This window comes from Mus caroli, unplaced genomic scaffold (assembly GCF_978045245.1).
Source record: "Mus caroli unplaced genomic scaffold, Mus_caroli_1 scaffold_3, whole genome shotgun sequence".
In the NCBI taxonomy this organism is placed as follows: domain Eukaryota; kingdom Metazoa; phylum Chordata; class Mammalia; order Rodentia; family Muridae; genus Mus; species Mus caroli.
In genome coordinates, this window is record NW_028227258.1 from 124717525 (window position 1) to 124742108 (window position 24584).

The 24584-nt window shown below is 43.5% G+C and overlaps 2 protein-coding genes across 3 annotated transcripts in view; one reads left to right on the forward strand and one right to left on the reverse strand.

Moving 5' to 3' along the window:
- Positions 1 to 214: 214 nt before the first annotated feature.
- On the forward strand, positions 215 to 15538 carry Nudt6 (nudix hydrolase 6). 2 transcript variants are annotated; one of them, XM_021157764.3, is made up of 5 exons: positions 215 to 469; positions 3383 to 3586; positions 7864 to 7919; positions 10957 to 11011; positions 15028 to 15538. In XM_021157764.3, the coding sequence occupies exons 1-5, from the start codon at positions 241 to 243 to the stop codon at positions 15423 to 15425; spliced, it is 942 nt and encodes a 313-aa protein (XP_021013423.1). In that variant the 5' UTR covers positions 215 to 240; the 3' UTR covers positions 15426 to 15538. The 2 variants fall into 2 exon arrangements, with proteins under 2 accessions (XP_021013423.1, XP_021013424.1); XM_021157765.3 differs by having other exon boundaries at positions 15031 to 15538.
- Positions 15535 to 24584, reverse strand: part of Fgf2 (fibroblast growth factor 2) — a 52287-nt gene continuing 43237 nt past the window's right edge. Inside the window, exons 2-3 of the mRNA XM_021158769.3 lie at positions 24182 to 24285; positions 15535 to 15913 (exon numbers count right to left, since the gene is read on the reverse strand). Of these exons, the coding sequence (XP_021014428.1) occupies positions 15728 to 15913; positions 24182 to 24285 (290 nt within the window). The 3' untranslated portion in view covers positions 15535 to 15727. The remainder of the gene's footprint in view (positions 15914 to 24181; positions 24286 to 24584) is intronic.

Genomic DNA, 24584 nt, shown 5'->3' on the forward strand with positions numbered 1-24584 from the left:
TGCACGGGGTCACGAGAGTAGGGCGGGAAGGGGCGGGGCGTGCGCCCCAGAGGAGACAAGGCTACGTCAGGCGATGTGGGCGGGAAGGGGCGGGGCGTGCGCCCTGGATGAGACAAGGCTAAGTCAGGCGTGGTAGACTAGGCAGAGCTGGAAGGGGCGGGGCGTGCGCCAGGGACGAGAGGCTACGTCAGGTGATGTGGGCGGGGCGGGAAGGGGAGAACCGAAAGGCGAGGTGCAGCCATGTGGTGGGTGAGGAGGACCAGCTACTGGTTCTCCACATTGCTGGACGCGGGCGGAGCCAGGCTCGGGCCGGGGCGGCGCACAGCCTCGGGCGGCCTGGAGACCCGGGGCTCCTGCGGGGCCGAGCTACAAGGCGAGCTGGACAGATTTGGGGGCGTCTCGGTGCACTTGTCGCGGCACCACACGCTGCACGGGCTGGATGCCGCCGCCTTCCGGAGGCTCTTGCAGGGCAAGTGCGGGTCTCGGGCCCCGGAAACCAGGGCGGAGCGTGTGGGCTCTGAGGTGAAAGCTGAAAGGACATCCAGAGGTCCTCTCGCTGTGACCTGGAAGTGCCCTCAGCCACGTCCCGGCCCGAACCCTGAATGCTTGCCCGGAGACTGGCACGGGATTCGCAGCACCTAGCACGGTGTCGGCCACGCCTTTAACTCTTAGTAAACACTGACAGCCTCACTGTGTGCCACCTTGCAACCTTAGTTTTGCTGCTACTCGGATTCTGCCACACGCTTTGCCAAGCAAAACGGTCTCCTAGTCGGGATGGGTGCCAGTGCTTGCATCTAAGCCAGAGCTTTGCAGTTTTCAGTAGGAACACATCACTGGTACATCACTGGCTTTGAACGGTGAACCCAGTTATCTGAAAGGATGCTTGTGTGAAGGAGCCCCCCTCACTTTGGGATAAGTGTCTGATTTGTTAGAACAGCCTGTTTTTCAAACTGAAGGCATAGCATGGAAATTTAGCATGGAATGGAAAAGATCCTTTCACATAACCAGGAAACCACAAATGATCTTTATTCTGTGAGCAACAAACACGGCAAGTTAGTGACTCTAATGCTGTTTAATCTTCAAACAAGGCTACTTAACATCTCTCCTGCCTATAAGTGCTTAGACTTCAACACTTTCACCAGTAGGAGAATCCAATCAGTTCATCCTCTGATATCTGCACGCATATGGATGGGCACAGGCATTTGCCGTACTTAGGGTTTCCCAGTGGGAGATGATAATCTAAGCACCACTCCAGAAAGTGTATTGGATCTTGAAACAAGTCCAAGGTTCAAGTTCATGATTGTGCCACGAACTTTTCCAGGTATTCATTAATCAAATGACCACTAAAAAGACTTCTTAGGTGAATAATGCTAGCCAGCTCTGAATACTGGATAAGTGTGATCAAAGACACGCTGAATGAGACCCCTTTAATAAAACAAATATTTAACTGTCATTATCAAGTACTAGACATAGTTTTAAGAATCTAACAACTGGGAATGTGTCTCATCCCCATAATCTGGAAAGTACATGCTCAGCCCAGTTGAAGGGTGATGGTGCCAAGGCCCAGAGACAACGGGTACCTTCCTCTGGCTCTGGTCTTTGCTTTCTTCACACTGTTCTTGAGCTTCCAATAGTTCTGTTGTGATGGAATTAAACCAAACTAGTTGGCAGTGTAAGACCCCCGAAGCTGGGCCTCCGCTCAAGTCCAGGGATGAGCTGGCCAGCACCCCAGTGTCCCGATAGAAGACCACACCTGATGCAAACTGCAAGAGGTTTTAGTATCAGCTAGCTGAGGACAAAGTCCTCAAGCTGTGACAGTAGGGGGCTTTTAACAGCTAGCTGAGGAATTGGGAGGAGTTGGGAAGAGTTCTTTTATTCTGGGTGTCCTTGGTGAAATTTATAAGGCAGGAGTGGGTAGTGAGTTCTTTCTGAATTTTTATCTCCGTGTCCTCGACACAGGAAGGCAGGCATCTCTGGTTGTACAGTATAGAAACAAAAAGACTTTTTGCTGGCTCTAGAGAACAAAGAGCTTCTTTCTAGCTGTATTTTTAGAGATCAGGGAAAACAAGCTTGGGGAACATCTAGGGACTTTACCTTCCAGGGAGAAACACTCTAATTCGGGGTCTCACAGCAGTTCCTGTAAACAGGAGCTTAGCTGAGAAGAAAGCCTGATTCGATGTCTCTTCAAGGAGATTAAATGTTGTTTGTAATGAGTTAGTAGAGGCTGTTAAAGCATGTTTGCACAGGAAGGTCACTATTTACTACTGCTTTTACATAACTCAGATATTAGGATTATAGTATACTTAACCGTACATAGAATACTTCCTTGGCAGAGGGATTTTGAGATAGGTAAATGTTATAGATAGCTCAAGCTGACTACAAACTCATGACCCACCCCTGCCTTGCTTCCAGGATTACAGAGGTAATTACCATGCCTGGAATCACATAGAGTTTGCCCTGGCAGTGAAATACCCCTGCTTCTAGTGGGAGAATTGCAAATCCATGACATCTTAACTAGAATTAGAAAACTAGTTAGTAGATGCCGTCTAGTATTAGAACATGGTATGTTCTAATAAATCACACAGACATCATATGGCCTTAAGCTCACATAATAGTAGCGCATGAGCAGTAGTTAGGAAAAACTGTTGAAGAGGTTGAGCTTCTAGGAGCTCATACAAGCTATGAACACAGGGAAAGGAGGGAAAGCCACATTACTAGAGGAAAAAAAAGGAAAATTGCTTTTAATAATGTAAACAAATGTGTAGAGTAGAAGTTGGCTGATTAGCTTGTAGGATACATAAGGGATGCTACTGCTATTGAGGAATCCACTTTCATTGAAGGAATTTTAATGATAGACTACTTAATATATAATGTATTATAAAAGGCACAATATAAGATATAGACATGTTAATGCAAATATCACAAAAAAATATTCCTCTCTTCAGGCTAGTAATACGTCAGGATAGTTCTGACTTTTTTTTTTCTTAATTTCTATTCTTACAAACCAAGAATAGCATCAGAACTCTTCCATAAGAGTAAATACACCTTTCACCATCATTTATGAAGATTAAAGTCAATGGCATTAAGAGGAATAGAGTGGGCTGGGGATTTGGCTCCATGGTAGAGTACTCTATAGCATATGCAGCTCTGGAAAGAAGAAGGAAGCTCCGAACCTGCATGTGAATCAGTTTCTTTTGTCCATTCTACAGTGCCTGAACACCTGCTATGTGCTGGGCCTGCATTTGGGTGCACTGGTTATAAACACCAGTGCTGCGGTGGGTGGAGAATCACATAAACAACTGGGCTATAGCAATGCAGAGAGGTGGGGACCATTCATCTCACAGAAATCCTTTACAGGGTGTATCTTCTCTCTGCGTTCTAGCTGCCATTCAGCGGTGGCGCTCAGAAGGACGGATAGCTGCCTGGCTACACATCCCCATCTTGCAGAGCCACTTCATTGCCCCTGCTGCTTCCCTGGGCTTTTGCTTCCACCACGCAAAACCCCATTCCTCAACACTGACTCTGTGGCTGGGAGAAGGACCCAGCAGACTCCCGGGATATGCTACACACCAAGTTGGAGTTGCAGGTCAGTTTCGGACTCATAACCACAGGAACTGCCTTTTCACAAGTGTACCATGTCTCCTTGAAGCTGGGCTGCTAGTCTGTCAGTGACTGCTGGTCAGTGAGCGCTGTGTGACTGCAATGGTGGTATCGTGCTTTTCAAAAAAGAAAGGGTGTCTGCCCCGTGAATTACAGGCTGGCACAGAAAACAAGTGGGAAAGCAGCCTTCCCAAAGGCTACGTTTAACATGCTTCGCACAGACATTTGAGCTTCCGTTCTCAGTAGTGGCACTGAATTGGGAGAAGGAAATAAATTACACTCCTTAAAGCATATGTCACTACAAGGAAACATGAAATTCTCCAGAAAGTAACTTTTTTTTTGGTGGGGAGAGGTTATGGTGATTTGAGTGTATTGCAGTCAGACACGTGTGCGCTAGTAAACCGAGAGCATGTTCAAGAAGGCAAGACTCGATTTCAAAAGGTAAACTGAGAATAGTCATTCAGGTACTTCAAAGAGTAATCTGTGGACACAGCCATTAAGGAGCATGGTGGCATTGGTCAAAGGGTGGGCGTGTCCTCGTGGGGTACTCCATGCTCTGGCTGCAGCCAGCTGTGGTCCCAGTTTGTGATAGTTGCTGTCAGGCATTCATGTTAAGGACTTGCCCTTCATAACCGCCCAGCTTTATTCCCTTTTGTTAGGCTTGACACAAGAAACCCCATTTTGATTCTGATGAAGTTCATGACTGTTTCTGCCTAAATGTGCGCTAAATTATAACATTGTATAGGAAAACTTTTAGGTTGAACTTGAAGCAAGGCATACTAACCATATGCTTATTTGACTATTACTTCCTAAGACTTTACATGGTTAATGTGTCAAGTGGTAGCAGCTTAAGCTAGAACAATGGAGCTAGGGTAGAGCCTTGAACAGTCAGCTTCAGAAACAGGAAAACCTCATTGCAGAGGGCGTCAAAATCTCCTAGAGTGTTTTCTAAAATGAATGGCTACTTCTGTACCCACAATTCTGATTACTAATTTCTCTGCCAGCTGTTGCTACTGCTGTTCCCAGGAAATCCTTGAGTTCCTAAGGGGGGTAAAAAACTAAAATAGTAAAGAATCCTTAAATAAATAAAAGAAGAATGCAGATTAATTATTACCTTAGTAATTTGGATTTTTGTTTCCGTATAATGTATACATGCCTTTACATGTATAGTCTGCATACCTACAGCGTCATAAAGAAGCTGGATGGCGGTGTCCACTAATATCTCTCTGTAGCCTTCCTGCCCTGCAGCAAATAGACATTCAGAAACTTTCTATGGGCTCTACCTCAAAAGATTCTACCCAATAATTTGGTGATGGCCTGTTGTATCATTAGAAAGTCATGCAAAACTATTTTGTGTCTGTGTGTGTAAGGTGGATACCAGAGGATGGCATTGGGTGTCATTCCTCAGGTACCATCCACCTTGCTAGATAGCAAGCCCCAGGGATCTTCTACCTCCTATCTATCTACAGATGCACCTATGCACCTCATTGTACCTGAGGTTTTATATGGATGCTAGGGATCTGAACCCGGTTCCCCACGCTTGTCTGGGAAGCAGTTTACTGACTTCAGAAAACTTCCCAAACCTACTGTATAACATAGGGACCTCCCCCATGTCAATTCCACCAGTCTGTTTCTTTATCCAGATTTTTTAATAGTACCCAATGCAAGCTAGTTATACATGTACTTAGTCTCCCCAGAAGTATGCACAGTTCATGAAGCCAGCCATTCTGTGTGTTGTTCACCATGTTTCCTTGGGATAAAGGCAGAGCAAGTACAAAGTAGGACCCGAGCATGCCATGGATAGATGGACTAACGGGTGTAAGGAGGGTGGACTGATGGATGGATGGATGATGATATCGTCGAGTAGGAGGCAGTTGCTATGTCTTGATGGAGCAGTGCTGTTTATGGGAGTGCCCATTTGGAATAAAGCCCAGCTCCCACTGATGGCTGTGTGCACTCCGTCACCTGAGCTATTGCACAGGAGACACACAGTGCCTAATATGCTTTCAGAACTGTTTAATTCCAGTCCTGTCTTAGGTTAGCTTTATACTGTGGCCAGCAGGGGTCGCTCCGATTGTGCTTACTATCTTTTCTCTCTGAGTTGATGCTGTTAGTGAACACTGTAAAGAGACTTTGGATCATCACAAGTCTTCAGTTCTAAACTTAGGTTCCTTGGCATTCTGTCCCTTGGAAAGTCCAATTAGATTTGCATCTTATGATCCTTTCCTTACTACAGTTAAGATACAGTTACTTCTCTCCTTTCTAGCCTAGAATACCAAGTGCAGTGTTTCATTTTAGTTACTTTTTAATGTTTGAATTTAAAAAATGTATTTTATTTATGAGTGTGTGTGCGTGTGCATGTGTGTGTGTGTGTGTGTGTGTGTGTGTGTGTGAGTGAGGGAAGGGGTGCAAGTACCCATAGAGACTAGGAAAGAGCCTCAGATCCTGGAGCTGGAGTTCCAAGGAGTTGTAAGCCATCTGAAGTGAGTGTGGGAACTGAGCTTGGGTCCCCTGCCAGGAGAGTATAGGTTCTTAACCTCTGAGCATCTGTCCAGCCCCTCGGTTACAAACAAGCTCTCTTTTCATATGGTTCCCCTATGTATGCTTGTTTATTCTGCTCTGAATAACTTAGCTTTCATTTGTCTCCTCTCCACACACAAAAGTTGTGTTGTGTTTTCCACTGTATTCCCAGCACCTGGTAAAATACCGTATACATAATAGGAGCTCAGCTAATATGGAAAGGACTTCTGTATGTTACATAGAAAGACTCAAAAAGGAATATTAAAAGAGCAGATAAATATATAAAAAGTGTCTTCCCATAAGGATATGTTGAAGTTAGCCCATTTCAAGGGTTCTAATACAAATCACTAAAGTGTTATTTATGGTTTTGACCCAGGATTTGCCCAAACAAAACTACTGAAAAAGGGGGGCTGGAAAGATGACTCCGCAGTTACAAGCACCCGATGCTTCTCCAGAGGACCAGAGTTTGATTCTTGGCATCCACATGACTCACAACCATCTGTACTCCAGTCCCAGCTGACCTGCCACCCCCTCTGGCCAGAGGCAGGGCATGCACACAGTACAGACATTCTGTAGGCAAACCACCCATAGTAAGATAAAGGGGGGAAATCTAAACAGTAAAAAGAGGAAAGAGGAAGGACAGTGGTTTTGGTCTTGGCATCTGGCAGAGTCCAAAGTGCACGGAGCAGTGTGTATGATGGATGAGTAAATGAAAGTGCTGGGCTGGAGCTTTAGGCACGAAAATAAAGCCTTCCAAATGTGTGTATGTGTGCTCTAGGACAGATGCACACACAGTAAGGGAATGTAACTGGCTTCAGCCAGGTCCTGATGGATATTGAGATAGTTGGGATCTGAACAGCCTGGAAGCAGAGATCTGAAATCTGTGCTGTGCTTCAAAAAGTAAGAATTAGAGCAGAAAGAATTAGTGTGTCCTCAGTGCTTTAAGCACTGCAGTGTGGATGCTTGAATCATGTTAGAATCCTAATCCCTGGGGTGATGGCAATAATAGATGAGGCCTGCACAGGTGGCTCGGTCCTGTGGGTGAAGCTTTAATAAGGCATTGGAGCCCTTAACAACAGTGGCCTAAGAGGCCCAGCCTTAAGCCCCTGTGGGAATGCTCTCTGTGAGAAGTAGCTCTTCCAAGACACCTGCATGTTGGCACTTTGACCCTGGACTTCTTAGCTTCTCAACCGGTAAGAAAGAGAGAGTTCTAAGTTCTCAGTAGACAGTTCTTTAGAGAGCCAGATGGGCTGCAGCAAGCACTCTCACTTGTGTAACCACCAAAGAAAATGTTACTAAAGGATAAAAAAAAGGTCTTCATCTGGGTCATGAAGACATAGACACTCATGCAGGTGATTATTGTACAAATTTAACATACGCATTCCAAACTTTTGGAAGAAAGGAAGGGAGGGAGGGAGGTGGGTGAATAGGAGTAAAAGAGAGAGGGAAGAAGGGAGGGAGGGATGGGGAGAGAGTAAGAGGAGAGAGAGAGGGAGAGAGAGGGAGAGAGAGAGAGAGAGAGAGAGAGAGAGAGAGAGAGAGAGAGAGAGAGAGGATGAGAATGAGTGAATACTAGTCAATTGAGTAATGACCTCGTTGCTGGAGAGGTGTTTTATAGTCTTCATGACTGAGGTATCTAAACCAGGCCTTCAAATAAAGGATTTTAATGGGTGACCACCAGTTATGGAGGAATTGAAGGAAAATGAAATTAATATTTTGTGATTATCTCCCCCTCCTCAAAAGGTGCTGTATTTGATGTTAGCACCAGGAAAGTACTGGTTGTACAAGATCGAAATAAAGTAAGTTGTTTCTGCCTTATAGATTGCTTTCCAAAATGTTCTCTCTAGAGAAACATAAAATGTAGACGTGTTGATACCACTAAGGGAATGCAGAAAGGTACTTCAATAGTTATTTCTAAGCAGTTATGGAACATCTAGATACCTATCTAAATAAAGTTGTGACACAGACCTAAACCTGTCAGCATGAGCCTCAGTGTTGTGCTTACTTCATGGCTGTAGAGCATTACAGTCGGTAGTGCTTAATTGGGAAGACACATTATTGAGGTAGCATCCAATCAGTCACCATTCTTAGTGTTGCCAGGAGCTGTGCTCCCAGTACTGAGAGAACAGAGATTGAAAACATGTGACCCCAGCAGGCCTTCAGCACAGTCTTTGGACTGTCCTAGAATGGATACTGACAATTAACTCTGCCCCAGGAGCCTCCAGAGCTGCCTCAGGGAAAGTGACATTACAAATTCAGTCTAGAAGAGAGAGTAGGAACCTACCAGATTAAGAAAGAGGAGGGAGCCGGGCGTGGTGGCGCACGCCTTTAATCCCAGCACTCGGGAGGCAGAGGCAGGCGGATTTCTGAGTTCGAGGCCAGCCTGGTCTACAAAGTGAGTTCCAGGACAGCCAGGGCTATACAGAGAAACCCTGTCTCAAAAAACCAAAAAAAAAAAAAAAGAAAGAGGAGGGAGGGGAGGGAAGGTGGGGAGGGCAGGAGAGGCAGGCAGGATTAGGTGCTGGAGAAATGGCTCAGCAGTTAAAACACTTGCTACTGTAGCAGAGTTTTGCTAATAGCAGCCATGTCAGGCAGCTCACAAGCACCTGTAACTCCAGCTTCTGGGAATCTGATGCCTTCTTCTGTCCCCTGCAGGTGTCATGATCCATGTGGAATGCACACACACACACACTCTCTCTCTCTCTCTCTCTCTCTCTCTCTCTCTCTCTCTCTCTCTCTCTCACACACACACACACACACACACACATAGATAAAAATTTTAAATTTAAAGGATAGAGGGATAAACCAAGAAATTCAGTTCTGACAGTGTGAAGGCACAGATCTCAGCCAGAGGCTGCCATCACTGTGATCATGAATGTTGGCAGGGGATCTGACCTGAGAGAGACTGGGTAACAGTAGTAAAGGCTAAAAAAAAGAGTCCTAAGAGACTAAGAGAAGAACCACTGTTAGAAATGCTTTCATGCTCAGGCGTGATGTCAAAGTGAAGGAAAATGCTTTTTCTACCTCCGTGGTGCTGCCCTTGAGCTATAGCCAGCATAGCAAGAGTATTGATTTTTATACTTTCTGACCCTTCATTAAATATTGCTGGTTAATTAAATATTTCCTCATCATATATAGTTAGTATAACATAGTTTCTCAGAAATGCTATCTAAAATTATTCTAAGTTATTTGTGAGGCTTAAATTAAGGCCATATCTCTTTCTGACTTAAACAAAACTTTCTACCATAAACATAAACGGCTTCCTAAAGTAGGGTTGTGCCCTAGCCAATAATAAGTTTTCTGTTTGGATTGGGACATAAATATATACATTTGATACTAGTGACTAGAGAATAGAGAATGTAATTTCACATACTGTGAGGGTACCTGGGAGCCAGATGTGAATTTAGGCTTGACATGCAAATGGCAGCTATAGGCTGGCTTCACAGTGATGACAGAAAGATGGTGTATGGGATGGTTAATGTTATAATAACACTTGAGTTCTCAAGTGCCCTGTTACATCATTCATTTTTTTATTACCAATAGAATTTACACTTGTAGTGTCTAATATCTTACCAGTCTCCATAGAAACAAAGCTCCCAGACCATTTTTAAGTGCAACACAAAAGACAACACATCTCTGCAGATGAGATAGATTTCTACACTAGTAAAGTAAGGCATGATATGCTTTATAGGTTAAAGTCACACCTGAGGTGGACACAAAAGGGTGGAGAGCTTGGATTCTGTACCCAGTAGTCAGCCGTGTATGGAAAGCAGGAAGCCCGCCAGTGGCCTCCAAGCTCACAATGCTGAGAGGTGATGCATGCTCTCAGAAGCACGCTTCCAGAAAGCCATAGGTCATAGCACACAGTGGGAGGTCCACAGTGCTTTTATGAATGAGGAATATGAGATCTGCTGGTTTATGAGAGCACTTCTCACTTTTGAGGCTTATAGTACAATGAACACATACTATATGCAGAATTCTACAAGGAGGCAATCATGACGGCCATGAGAAAACTGTCCTGTGCCCACTCATAATTTTTTTTTTCCGAGACAGGGTTTCTCTGTGTAGCCCTGGCTGTCCTGGAACTCACTCTGTAGACCAGGCTGCCCTCGAACTCAGAAATCCGCCTGCCTCTGCCTCCCAAGTGCTGGGATTAAAGACGGGTGTCACCACACCCGGTGCTCATAATTATTTTAATCTAACCTTATTTCTTCCAAAGATCAGGTTTACCTCTTTAGCATCCTCCCACAAAGAAAAAGAAATGATTGATGAGAAAATACAAAGAAACGATAGCCAAGAAACCAGAATAATTTTATTCACACTACCCATAAAAAGCAATTACATTTTGCATAAAACAATAAACACACAGAAATCTTGAGTAATACCTGTGATTAGAAACGGAATACAGTAAAGGCGTGTAAAACCCTAGGGTGCCATACCTTGGCGGTTACATTTATTCTGTACTCTACTGACTCATAGCAGCATCTGTAAAATCCTATCAGTTCAGAGTTAACTAGCAGCTGAGTTCCGTGAAGTACACAACTGAATAGATATCTCCCTCCAAAGGTCCGTTAATACAAGTCGTATCACATTAACTAAATAACACCACTTCTATTTCCTGAAGAGTAAGAGGAAAAGACTTCATCAATCACCATCTCCCTCAAAAGGGAACACATGGAGTAGTAAGAAAGCTGGGGTGGGGGAATAGGGATAAACATAATGCAAACGAGTTTTCCCGTCCTTGACCAACTGAGTGGCCAAGGTAGGAGTGGGAGAGAGGGGAAGAAGAGAGGAAGTCAGGACATGAACTTTTTTTTTTTTTACTTTGCACTGCAGTTGAAAAACATGTGGAAGTTTCCAGGAGGCCTGTCAGAACCAGGAGAAGATATTGGTATGTATTTGTACATGTCTGATAAACTTGAAAATGTTTACAAAAGTCATAGCTTTACTTCCCTGCTCTGTAGCTAAGAATAAGAATTGGAAGTTTCCAATTGGTTCACACTAAGTTAGAAAAATTCAGACAGATTTCTTCAGAGGGATACAAAGTTAGCAAGAACTTTCTAACACAGTCATTTCGCTTGTACAGTTGATACCTATGGGGGAGCCCCTTTCCAATGCTTCTCTGAGGTCATCTGAAAGGAAGCAGCTTGAGTTGTTCATCAGTATTAGTAATTATAAAGATTTTTCAAATATGGCTACAATTATTAAATTTTGAATTCTTGACCATTTTATCACAGATTGGTGAATGATTTTTAGATTAATAATTTTTAGATAAATCTTGAAGTACAGTAAAACTAACTATAAGGAAATAGTGATGTAAATCTCCTTTGGAAATTTTGCCAGCTATTTTGAATAACATAAAACATAATAAATTACTGTGAGAAAGTCTTGAGTGGCAAATAACATGCCTCCCCCCCCCCCTCCAAGTCAGCGTGTAGGGAGCTAGGATGAACTCTGCACTTAGTCACTGATCTGCAAAGTATAGAATCACGCTGTCCCTTAAACCATTAGCTTAAATTCAACATCGTCCTTATTGATATGTAATACATTAGATACCAATATTGTTTCTTAAAGGCCTTTCTTTAATATGCACATTCTTGTTTCTTCTTAACCAGCCACTGTATTAGAGCAGTCTCCTGTGTTTACTTTTGTTTGAATATATGTTCATGAGATCTGATTTTTAAATGTTGTACAGATCAAAATGCCCTCTATGTATTTATAAGTCCAGCTCCTAGCAGCCCATGGGCAACATTCATGACATTCACACACAGAAAACAAACCCTGGTGTGAGGTTCTCACTGACATGTTTCCTTAGTTCTCTGGTGGGTAGTATGGTGACAGTGTGTACTCTGAGGACCTGGGTGGGATGGCACATGCCTGCTCCTCACAGCAGAAGGAGGCTGAGGCAGAAGGAAGGTGTATCAAGACCCTGTGCTACTCAGACCATGCTATGTGCAAACACATCTTTATTTTGTAGGGGCACCAGATACTGAGAGCAAGGGCCATTTTTTTCCCATAAAGCCGCCTTCTTCATTTTCTCCGTCTTTCAATACTGCCATTACCTATGTGGTACTGAGAGCATGTGAATGAGGTAACTCAAGTCTAGTCTTCCCCCCTCCACACTGGGGGAAGCCAGCTGCAGCCCTGCATACCTTTCCAAATGAATTAAGGTGAGGGTTTATTCCCCCTTTAAGCTTTAGTAGATCCTAAGAATCTCAGGCAGACGTAGATATAAATGAGGGGGAGCATATTTTCAAGTTAAATATGTATAAATTCAGGTTTAAGTTTAATTCCAGAATCATTCCTTTAAGCCTAGATAATTTTAAATGTACTACTAGTTTTCTTAAAGTACCTGTGGTTATCAAAATAGCTCACCCATCTGAACTAAAAAGAAAAGCAGAAGCTGACATTCACCATTTTCCTAGACTTGCCCTTCTCCAGCCTGCTTCTATAGCACAATTTGACAGCACAGTACAAAATAAAAACTCTCTGATTGTCTAGAGCATATGGAAATTATATTCTTGAAACCTTTGTTTAGGAAGCATGAAATAAAATTTTGGAATGTTGCCATCATGAACAGTTCAACATTTATTGGCTGTTAACTAGACTGTTACAAAATTCCGGTAAATAAATACTAGTTAATTTAGAAACTCGTTTGTTTGGAATCTTTCATTCTCTGATAATGCTAGATAGATGAAACATTGATATGCAACGTGTTTTTAAGAAACTAAGTTGGGAAAATGCAAAACAAATTGAAGTCCTCAAGGCTTGAGTCTAAATGTGTCTGTACGATTCAAAGGAAAAAAGCCCTTCCTAAAATATGTCATTGCCATGGGTGAAAACCGTGTCCTGTTTCAGCCAGCCAGAAATGTTAACCAGGACTAGAGGGAGCTCAAGGAAAGCCATATGCTGGAGGCTTCCCGTCAGTCTCTTCCATCTCAAGCTGTCTTCTCACTACATACTACAGAACAGAGAAACCTCAGAACATCTAACATTCAAACATATCTCTTCATCAGCAAAACTGAGCTTCTAGATTCTTCATATGCAGTAATTATTATTTCAGCTGAGTTTAAAGTCTATTAAGATAATCCTAAAAGAATAACAGTTTATCTTGATAAGCTTAAACGCATGTTGAAACCAAGGGAGAGACTTCCATTTTGAGGTGGAAGGGGAGAATATCCCACATCTCAGATGCAGAATTATTGGCTTGCATTTTCCGGTTTCAGCTAGTTGGGGATGTGCTGATTCACGTTAAACTATACGAACTTCACAGATAGTGTTTGTCCTGTCACCCCCATAGTGCCACAGTGACTGCTAAGCACGACACCCATTCTTTCATCTACTCTGTCCTATTCTGTAATTTACGTACATCTATTTTCATCTATTCTGTCCTATTACGTAATTTACAGCTAGTCAGATTAGTGGTGCTAGGAACTGAGCAGGATCCCCAAGTTTATTTTCTAGAACCTTTAAAGAATACAAGTATATATTTAAACAAGAGTTAAAAGCCACTATATAAACATTTAAGACTAGTGCCACAATTTTTAGTAATAAATTTAATAATGTATTATATGCTAGATAAGAACTATTTTCTTACTAGAGAAACTTGGTGAGCCTAGACTGTTCTTTGATGCCTCCATTCCCTCCCCCATTGTGTGGTTGGTCCTGGGAACTGTACTAAGCACCCCACACATGTGAGGCAGGCAGTCTACATGCTGAGCTATGTGCCTGGTCTTGGTGCTTGCAGTTTTAGAATGTAATTTCTGGCCATTCCTAACCTATGGACAGATCTCATTCACAGAGAAAGTCAGCATATAGTTAAAGAATGGCAGCTAGATGTCTTATGTTTTAGACCAAATTACTCTTCCTGTGATCCTTTCCAGAACTCTTTCTTAGGAACAAGAGCATGTCTTGGGGGCTGGTATGTGTCCAGTGGGCAGGAAAGACAGTGTGGTTTGAGTGCACAGGAACTATGTGCTTCTAATAGCTCTTCATTGCATGGATGTTATCAGTAGGACTACTGTCAAGACACATGTATATGCTGTCTAACAAACATCCAGAGAGGCATTAGAAGGTATTTAAACAACCAACAGCAATTCTGAAGACTACAGGAAAGCATCTAAGGCAGACAGCTATAGAGCATCAGAACTGGAGAAGTCTATTTGTGCAGATGTCGTATGTGTCTAGAAAAACTGGACATAAATGTGTGTTAATGGACATAAAAGTCCTGCCATGGAAACTTGTATTTAATGAAAATATTTATAACATATGAAAACCCTTGGTGTATTATAAAATCGTTATGTGTTTCCAGCCTTACAAAGATATCTGATGAGACAGCTATTCCATTTTGGTGTTAGTGAGTCCCAAGTTCTATACAATCTGATTTCAAAGAAATGCAGCTTCTATATCAAGCTTGGGTCCATTGGCAGCCAGGACAGGGGCAAAGGGCCTTGCCCTGAGTGAGGGGAGGGGCAGAGGGCTTGAGATCCCAAAGAAGTCAGAGTCATTTCACAGCTCACTCAAGTATGTTCAGCACTACAGACTTCTGTAACAAGGGATGGGTCCTTTCAATTCAGACATCCACAAACTCAGGCAGTTTGATGGAAGCTCGAATTGGGACAATAGTGAAGGATTTATCAACATATTAAGTTCAGCTTTGTTTGCAAACATGTTCTTGCATTTAGGTAACAGAACAGGAAGAGAATAAGAAGATGTGAGTTCCAATATACACATGTATAAGCCTCCAAAGAGACTCTCAGTGTCTTAGATACAAAGTACATTTTACAACGTCCAGAAAGCAGTTTGAAGACAAAATTTTGCTTTTAATCTTCCAGATTTTAACTGAAAATCTTTGATGGCATCTCTAAGGATGAAATCTTTATGTTTGTCTCTCTCTCTTTCACATAGCAGACACAGCAGTCCGAGAGGTTTTTGAAGAGACTGGTGTCAAGTCAGAATTCAGGTCCCTGTTGAGCATCCGGCAACAACACAGGAGCCCTGGGGCCTTCGGGATGTCAGACATGTACCTGGTCTGCCGCCTGCAGCCTCGTTCCTTCACTATCAACTTCTGCCAGCAGGAATGCTTGAAGTGTGAATGGATTGATCTAGAAAACCTGGCCCGGACTAAACACACGACCCCCATCACCAGCAGGGTGGCTAGGCTACTGCTGTATGGACTCAGGGAAGGGTTTGACAAAATTGACCTCAGCATGGAGGAACTCCCTGCAGTGTACACAGGCCTGTTCTACAAACTCTATCACAGGGAGCTGCCGGAGAGTTACAAAGCCGCAATGGGAGCAGACTGAATACCGGATTTCAACCTGACGCCAGTTTTCTCACATATGTTATGTCCATGGTGGAAATTCATAAATGTACATATTTTTAAATCCTCTTTTCAATAAAGGAAATATGTGAACAAGATTGTAGATCTAATTCTCACTGGGTCACAACCAAAGCTATATAAAATGGGGAAGTCTAAATATTTTCCAAAAATTGTTGTTTTTCTCTACTGAGGTAATGGTTAAGTGTCTTACTATTACATAAAAGGCTGTATACATTCTCTTCTTTTCAGTGACGACAGTGTCTCAGTGACAGTGTCGAAAGTGAGTCAGCTCTTAGCAGACATTGGAAGAAACAGTATGGCCTTCTGTCCAGGTCCCGTTTTGGATCCGAGTTTATACTGCCCAGTTCGTTTCAGTGCCACATACCAACTGGAGTATTTCCGTGACCGGTAAGTATTGTAGTTGTTAGATTCCAGTCGTTCAAAGAAGAAACACTCTTCCGTAACACACTTCTGAAAAAGAAAGGAAAACGTGTTTTTATACTTCTTCATAGCAGACACTGAGAGGACAGTGAGATAACCAAGGAACAAGGCTACAGGTGAAAAATGTGACAGTTCTGCCAATGGATGACACCAGGAACCTGTGTGAATAGGACAGCGCCTCCTGAGCAGGAGTAACCCTGTGACCAGTCAGCAAGATATTAGGTGGCAATCCCACACGGAGGGCAAAAAAGCCACACTATTTGGGACTCTGCGCATTGCAACCTAAATGTTGAGGGGATCCCAGGAGGACCACATGTTGTAACATGGAGGGACATTCTTCCAGGTGTCACACACACACATTCCTGAACCCTGGGGCAGCTTTACAGTTAGACATTTTCACTTTTACACTGTCATGAGGTTCAAGGAAAATAATGTCAAAAGCATAGCCCAAGTACCCTTCCCACAAACAAGGAGGGACGGAATAAGTTCCCTGAAGTTGCAAATGTTGGCTAGTGACCAAAACTGCTTTTAGTTTGTTATGTAGAAAATATCTAAGGTTGCCTGATATTAAAAATACTCTGAAACAGTGACAGGTGTAAGATTGGCAATCTCCAAATGCCAATCAGTAACCAAGAACAAGCAGTCTAGAACATTCCAGTTTCTAAATACACAATCTGGAACAGACTTGTTCCTGAAGAATAAGTAACCAGAATATACTGGTTTCTGAGGAATCAGCAATATGAATATTCTGCCTATATATATGTATGTGCCCACAGAGGTCAGAAGAAGGTACCAGAGCCTCTGGAACTGAAGCTGCCAATGGCTGTGAGCCACCATGTGGATGCCAAGAACGAAACCTGGGGCTTTTAAAAGAACAAATGCTCTTAATCACTGGGCCTTTCCCTTCACTAACTACAGAATGGAATTTTGAAGAGTGCAAGTGAACTTGGAATGCCACAGGGTACAACATACAATAATCCCAAAAGTCCTTTCTCTCAGTTACTTTTCTACTGCTGTAAGGAGATACTATGAGCAAGGCTCTGTTGGTGTGGAGATGAAGAGCCAAGCAAGAAGATGGGCTAAAATATTCCAGGGTACCAACAGATTGTGGGTGAGATGGTGACCTCAGGACATACTAACCCATGTTTAGTATAACAGAGATTCAGATGGTTAGATCCAGAGGCAGGTATACATTTGTGTATGCGAAGATTAGTAATGTACAACCTTAGAAGCAACAGTAGCTACAAAGCAACATGCAGACTCAATCATGGGATTTCATCTTCCAATAAAAGGGGCAAGACTCTTTGGAGAAGTGGATCACCCTAAGCTACAGCAGGGTATTTACATAGAATTGCTGCTCAAGAAGTGATGAAGTGCTCAAAATAAGCACAGTGAGAAGTGTCAAAAGCACAGAGCCAAACACAAGAGTTGCCAATTGTTTCAGCAACAAAATCAGTCTTTGTCCAAATAAATATAAAGATGATTGAACCGAAGAGTAAATGGAGGATAAATTTTCTACATAAAGAAACTTTAACTTAGAGGTTAGAGAATCAGTTTTCCTAAAGGATGTGGCCCCAGTTAGGTTAACCAAGATCCACGATATGACCCCACACTCAGGAGTACATGGGCAGCAGTACTTGAACTCAGTGGGTTTTTTTTTAAATAGAATACAACATGGGGAGAGGGGGTAGGAAGGTAGAGATGGCTCCTAGAGGAGCTAGGGAAGTAATGGGGGTGAAATGATCAAAATACAGTGTAAGAAATTCTCAAATAATTGATAAAGCTAGTATATTAGGAGAGTTAGCTGCTACATGGTAACATCATTCCTATAAATCCCATGTGGAAATTTTTATTTATTATATCTGTTGTGGTACCCATGCTTGCCACATAGTAAGAGATCAATAAATATCTACTAAATTAATAAGCAAAACAATACTATAGGTAGCTTAAAATAACGCTACACTCATGTTGCAGAATCTAAATAAAAGAGAATCTGAACCCGAAAAGCCTAGGTTTAAACTGAAACATAGAATATAGCTTAACTGTACTACATATATAAACTCTCTGAGGAAACTGAGAAGATGGCTCTTTCCTAGAGTCCAGTGGCCCTGACCTGACGTCCCTGACGGCTTGCAGCCAGCCAGGACCAGCTCCAGCTTTGCCTCAATCCCTAACTAATGTGCAGAGCGTCTGACCAAGCTCTGTACCTTCTCCAGGCCTCACTGGATCAGATGGTCTCCACACAGTGAGAAACATCTGTGACACAGCAAATGCCTGGAGGCTTCCCAGCCCCCCTCCGGCTTGCACACTGGCTCTGGCCCTCCGCTCAGTTTTGGGTTTGAACCTTACGGCCACTTCCCCATGCTCTGTTTTCTGAGCTGTTTACTCGTTTACAGTACTTTGATTCTTGCAGTTTTGGCTTATGAAAGAGTTTGCTCAATAGAAATCTCAAAATGCATTTGCTCACACCACTTCTGAGAATTAAAAACAGATGTGATGAAAGTATCCATGTTGAGCATTTTAGAACTAAATAAAAACCACAAATGGGAAAAATTTAAGAGCCAGCGTGGTCTCAATCTTATAAAAAGGCTGCAGAGAATTGCTGGGAATGGCTTCCAAGAGCAGTAATTCTTTCTTGGCCTTACTCTGCATTCAATCTGGGCTAGCATTTTATCTCCTTACAAAGATGCAGCTTTTTCTTTAGCTCTCTGTTTCTGACAAATTTGGTCAGTGTAGACTGCAAAACCGAGCCCTAAAACACTACCTCCATACTTCTCTACACTGAAGAATTCATGTCACTGTTAAGACTCCTCAAATCAGAAATTGTTTTGTGTGTGAAATACGCTTTGGATGAATTAAAACACAGCCGCTCAGCACTCACTACATGGGCCAACAAAAGCACCATTTGAGTCCTACTTCAATCCCATCCTGGGTGACACAATTCTGTAGCCTCAGATAGGAAACCACGGTGGGCAACCTCCTCACACAGGGGGCTTATCAATACTTTCCCATACATGCTCTACCTTCACAGTCGTTTGCTATTAAAACCAAGACCTACAGTTAAACTCACTAGATACTATTTTGTTTAAATCTACAATTTTGTGTGAATTCAGTAAAACCATTGATTTTAATATTAGTTCTGGGTTCCTAAAGTGAATCAGAGCAACAGAAACATCTCCTTGCAAGAAACTGAGTAAGAAGCCTGTCATACACCCAAAAGCTCCAACTCCAGCCTCCAAACACAGGCCTTCGCAGAGGGACAGCTGTTTAAAATGTAGGAAGTCTTTTTAGAATGTGTTTTCAAGGACTGCGGAGATGCTGGGAAAGTGTTTGCCATTCAAGCACGAGAACCTGAATCTGAGTTCCAGACTTGAACTTAAAAGCCTAGTGTTTCTGAGTATGGGAGCACCTGCCTTTAATCACAGCACTTAGGAGACAGAGGCAGGTAGATTTCTGGAAGATGGAGGCCAGCCTGATTTATATAGTAGTGCCAGGCTAGCCAGGGTTTATATAGTAAGACCCTATCTTAAAACAAAACAAAACAATACAAAACAAAACAAAACAAAACAAAAAACTAACAACAAACAACAAAACAAAAAACCCAAACCAGAAACATACACTGTCATGTGCTTGCAACCCCAGCATTGGAGAGGAGGAGACAGGAGCTCCCTGGGCTTGTTGGCCAGCCAGCCAGCCTAGTCTACTTGACAAGCTCCAGCAAGATATCCTGTACCAAACCAAACCAAACCAAACCAAACCAACCAACCAAACAAACAAACAATCAAATAGAAAACTCAAGGAGCACCAACCAAAAAGCATACACAAGACCCCAGCACACACGTAGCAGAGGGCTGCCTTGTCTGGCCTCAGTGGGAGAGGATGCACCTCATCCTCTAAAGCCTTGATGCCCCAGGGAGGGGGGATTCCTTGGGATGGGGGAGCACTATCTCAGAGATGAAGGGAGGATGGGGTAGCATTTGAAATGTAAATGAAGAAAATAGCTAATAAAAAAAGGGGGGGAAAGAAGAAAATAAAAACAAAGAAATTCAAACAAAACAAAACAAAACAAAAAAACTCTGAGAGGTGGGACCTGGAGGGGAGGCAACATTTGGGATGTAAATAAATAAAATAATTTAATTAAAAAAGATCAAGGCACACAACTGCCTATGACATCAGTTCCAGGAGATCTTCCACCCTCTGCTGACCTCCACAGGAACTCCACACATGTGGTACTCATACAAACAGGCAGTCACACAGTGTAAATAAGTAAAAAGAAATTTGAAAAAGAAAGCACCCGAGGGAGGAACAATACCAAGGCTGAGCTCTGGCCTCAACAGCATGCATATCGACACATCTGAGGACACGCACACACAGGGTTTGAAATCATGAGCAATCCTTAACCGGAATGCCTTTAGACCATTGTTGTTAACACCAGTAGGAGCCCTTTCTCATACCTTCAACAGCAGTAAAGCCAGCACGACTCTCTGAGGTACCGTTGTGCCCAAGAGGGTGAGTATGTTGGAGAACTACTACAGGAACCATAGAGCTGGTGTTAGATCCCAAAGAAACTCAAGACCAATAGCTAACTGAGGTGCCTACTAACATATCAAGGTGAACCCGGGCCACCAGCCTCCCTGGTCACCACAAGTACCTCAGCACTTCACACACGCACACTCACACGTGCTCACAAACACTGCCCCCTACTCGAAACCTTTCTAGCCCCTGAGCTTCACTGCCTGCCCTCCAGCTTCTTTTTCCTATATGACCCAGCCATGTTGGCACTGTGTTCTCTTTGTCCACTTGCCTCCTGGCCTCTTGGCTCCCTTCTTGGTTCTCTTGGTCCTCCTTCTCTTGGATTGACTTCTCTTTCCTTGGGCCTCTGCTCCTGGCTCATCTCTCTTCTCTTCCTCTCCTCCTCCTCCCTCTCCTCCCATGAACCAGTCTATTCTGCTGACCATGCTCAGTCTGGACTCTTCCAGATGCCTCTGGCTGAGCTCTCTCATCTACAATAAAAACCTTCTCCTCAACTATCTACCTAGGAGTAATCATGTCCTATTGTCATTCAGTGGGTAGCATTCATAGCAATCCAGTATTGTCATCACACACAGGGTGACATGGGGCCAGATAGAAGGAAGATGGACTTATGCCTGTGGAAAGTACAGGCTTTCAAACAGCCTCTCCAGAGATGAAGCATGTTCACATCCCCGAATGATGGCTCCTGATCAGGACACTGGAGTTACTCCAGAAGTTACTACTGTTGACATCTGAGCATTGGCAGATCTGACTCAGAGAGAAAGGCTACTGAGCTAGGCCATCAGCACCCCTCCTGCTGTGAGGTACAGCACTTACTTCTTCATCAGAAGACAGTCCACTCTGCCCAGCTGAGAAGAGGGACTTGCTGAGAGAGCATGGCAGCCAGCCATACTAGATGCTGAGGCCAGAGATTAGTTTGTGACTTGGCAGCAGGACTGGGCCCTCTGATGGGGGCGGAACACACACCAGCTGTTACCACAGCCAATCTGGCTTATGCCCTCCTCAGAAGAGCTTGATAAGTCTCGAATTTTCCATGAGTGTGTGTAGCCGCTGGGCTTTGTCCATGCTTTGGGTCTGTGATAAATCTCTAAACTTTACTAAACTGACTCTTACTCTGTCAACTTAGTGGTATCTGGTTGCATCATGAAGGAGAGTTAGCATGCACTAAAGAGAGCAAAATCCAGTAAGACTTGGTAGAGCCAGACGGCTTTCATCTTGCAGCAGTGGCTTCCTTGCTGAGGAAGTGAAGGGAAACCCTACCCAGTTCTTAGTACATTATGAAGCCTCACATCCGTGTGCCAAGAGGAAAGGTCAGAATTCCCCCACAAAGACCCGAACAGCCCCATTTTCACCTCAGGCATCTTCAGCTTGTTTCCTCTTGTTTGTAACCCAGTCACCACAGAGATGGCAGTGGACAGATGAGTACTTCTGTCTCTGGGGCTCTTGAAAACTGGGTGACTTTTAACCACTGCAGATAAACCCACCATCCAGACTATGTTCTTGAGACATAGTTCCTTTTGTGACTATCATATGGACTCACTGTGATCCACTCTCACCTTAATAAGGCATTCATTGAAGACCAAGATTGAAGTGGAAAGGAAAGAACAGAATCTCAAGGCTACAGGGCTAGTGGAGTTCACAGCCAATTATGACCAAAACAAGATCAGTGCACTTCAACATAGCCATGTAAATACTGCTTGGGTTCTGTTGGGGGTCCAGACAGTCTGCAATTCCTTTCTCGGGCACAACCCCTAACCCAGACTTGATCCTGTGACTGTGGGAAACTGCAGATAAAGCCTAGGAGGAATGTCCTAAATAAGGTCACAAGGGCGGGGAAGTACAAAAGGAAGATTTTTAGATAAAGGGGCAAAAGACACTGCTCAAGCTCTGCTTGCAGCGGCCTCTCTGGCAGTACACAATATATAAACAGCAGTGGGAAAAATTAAAAAGTGCCCATTCTTAAAGTAAACACAGAGTCTTGTGCCTCTGTCTACCTCCTTCCCACATCTCTGTAATGCCCACATTTGTAGTGTCCATGGCAGTGTTTCCTCTTCAGCTCTAACTAGTCTTCCTGATACTCCAGGCTCTACAAAGCCACTCTATACCCCTGCCAGAGCGCTCTCAGCAAACGTTCTCAACCTCTACTGGGTTGGGAACTCTCCAGCCTCACAGTGAGCATGGCTAGCATGATGTAAGACTTAAAGACAAGCTTGTTTGCCTCTCCAGCCTTCTCCCTTCCTTTTCATTGTGCTCTGTCCTCTGCAGGCCACATTCCAGCTGCTGTGAGTTGCTCATAATTTTTGAGATGTGCCAAGTAGCTTCTGGTAGCCACAGTTTCAGCTCTACCCCTGCCTCCGGTCCTTTTCCCCCAACACTCAACTTACAAGTCACCTCCATGAGTTCTACAAAGCTAGCCACTTTCTTCCCTAAATTACTCCTTGCATCATAATACTTCCAACCTTCTCCTGTGTTACTATGCATGTATGTGAAATACTGATGGAACTCAACAAAGCACCCACATACTACACCAATACTTATACCTCCGCCTTCCTGCATAGTGGATCCATTAGGGGCAGAGAACACATGATACTAAGCTCTTTAAGGCTGCTGTCTAGCACATCTGGAATCCTGTACATGTTATCCTCTTGAAGAGGGTCTTAAAATGTTTTTAGCTACTGAATGACAATTATGAGCCCTGCACCCAGGTTTGTCAATTATCCTGCCATGTTCACCTTGACTGATGACAGCAATTGGTGACACTGTGTTCACTGATGACAGTATCTCTGTCAGATGATGGATCTGAAAATTGATGATAGAAAAAATTCTCCAAAATCTAAGTGCTTTCATTCAGAAAAAAAAAAAGATATGAAAAACTCATACAGCTAACAACACTGGAACCACTCTTTGCTATGATATTGTCTACCAGGAAGGCTAGGGAGGTTAGGCAGAGCTGAGGGTACAACTCAGGGGAAGAACACTGGCTTATTAGCACAACACCCTTGCTGCCATTCTCAAAACCAGTCAGACCTTTACGCATGCGCTACCCACTCCTGTAGGAGGCAGGGATGCACTCTGTGTCCTATGTCTTTATTCTACTGTACCGTTCTCTATGCACTGTGTGTCCAGCAGACTGTCCCCCCCCCCCCCCCCCCGGTTTTGATATGAAGGAGACACTGGCAGAGCTTTCATCCATAGAAAGAATACTAGCCAGGAGCCAGAGCCCTATGATGCAGTGTAAAAATGACATTTAATACTCACTTAAATCCTTGCAAAGCTCTGTGAAGATGGGTTACTGTGCCTGTGATACACATGAGGGACCAACTCAGAATAATCTGCCGAAGGACACACAGCCACCAAGAGGCGGAGCCAGCATCTGTGTTTGGGCTGGAAGCCCACTTTCTCAACCAACATTCTAGAGGACAAATATCTCCTGTGAATCTAAAGAAGAAACTTCAAAACTAATAACCAAGTTTTATGTGTGCCTCTATATGACCTTTAAACAACCACTAGGGAGACTTTCTTCCGACTATTTTGCAGAGAAAAACAGAGTGATTTGGAGCCATTTTGTGACTGCAGAATGCCTGGCCTTCATCTTACATGCACTGTGTGTTCCTTCCTGCTTGAGTCTTAAAGTCTATGAAATGCAGGGAATGCTACTTTCTCAGGAAATACAGAGATAAAACGATGCACATGAAACCCAAACAAAGATTCAGTAGCAATGCCAGTAAATACCTGCACAGAGCACTCCCAAAAAGCACTACTCACAGAAGCCAGCAGCCGTCCATCTTCCTTCATAGCAAGGTACCGGTTGGCACACACTCCCTTGATAGACACAACTCCTCTCTCTTCTGCTTGGAGTTGTAGTTTGACTGTAAGTAACAGAGAAAAATTATGGCACCAGAGATCAAAGCAGCACCACAATATACAGATCACACACATGCACATGCGTGCGCACGCGCGCACACGCACACACACAGAGAATGAGAGAGCATCATATATACACAGACATACACACAAGCACATACACCACACACACATACACATATGTATACACACATCACATACCATACACACATATCACACACACATGCACACACAAACACTCACACACATACACCACAAACACACACAAACCCAGCCTAGCAAGGTGCTGATCCAGTGTGCAGAT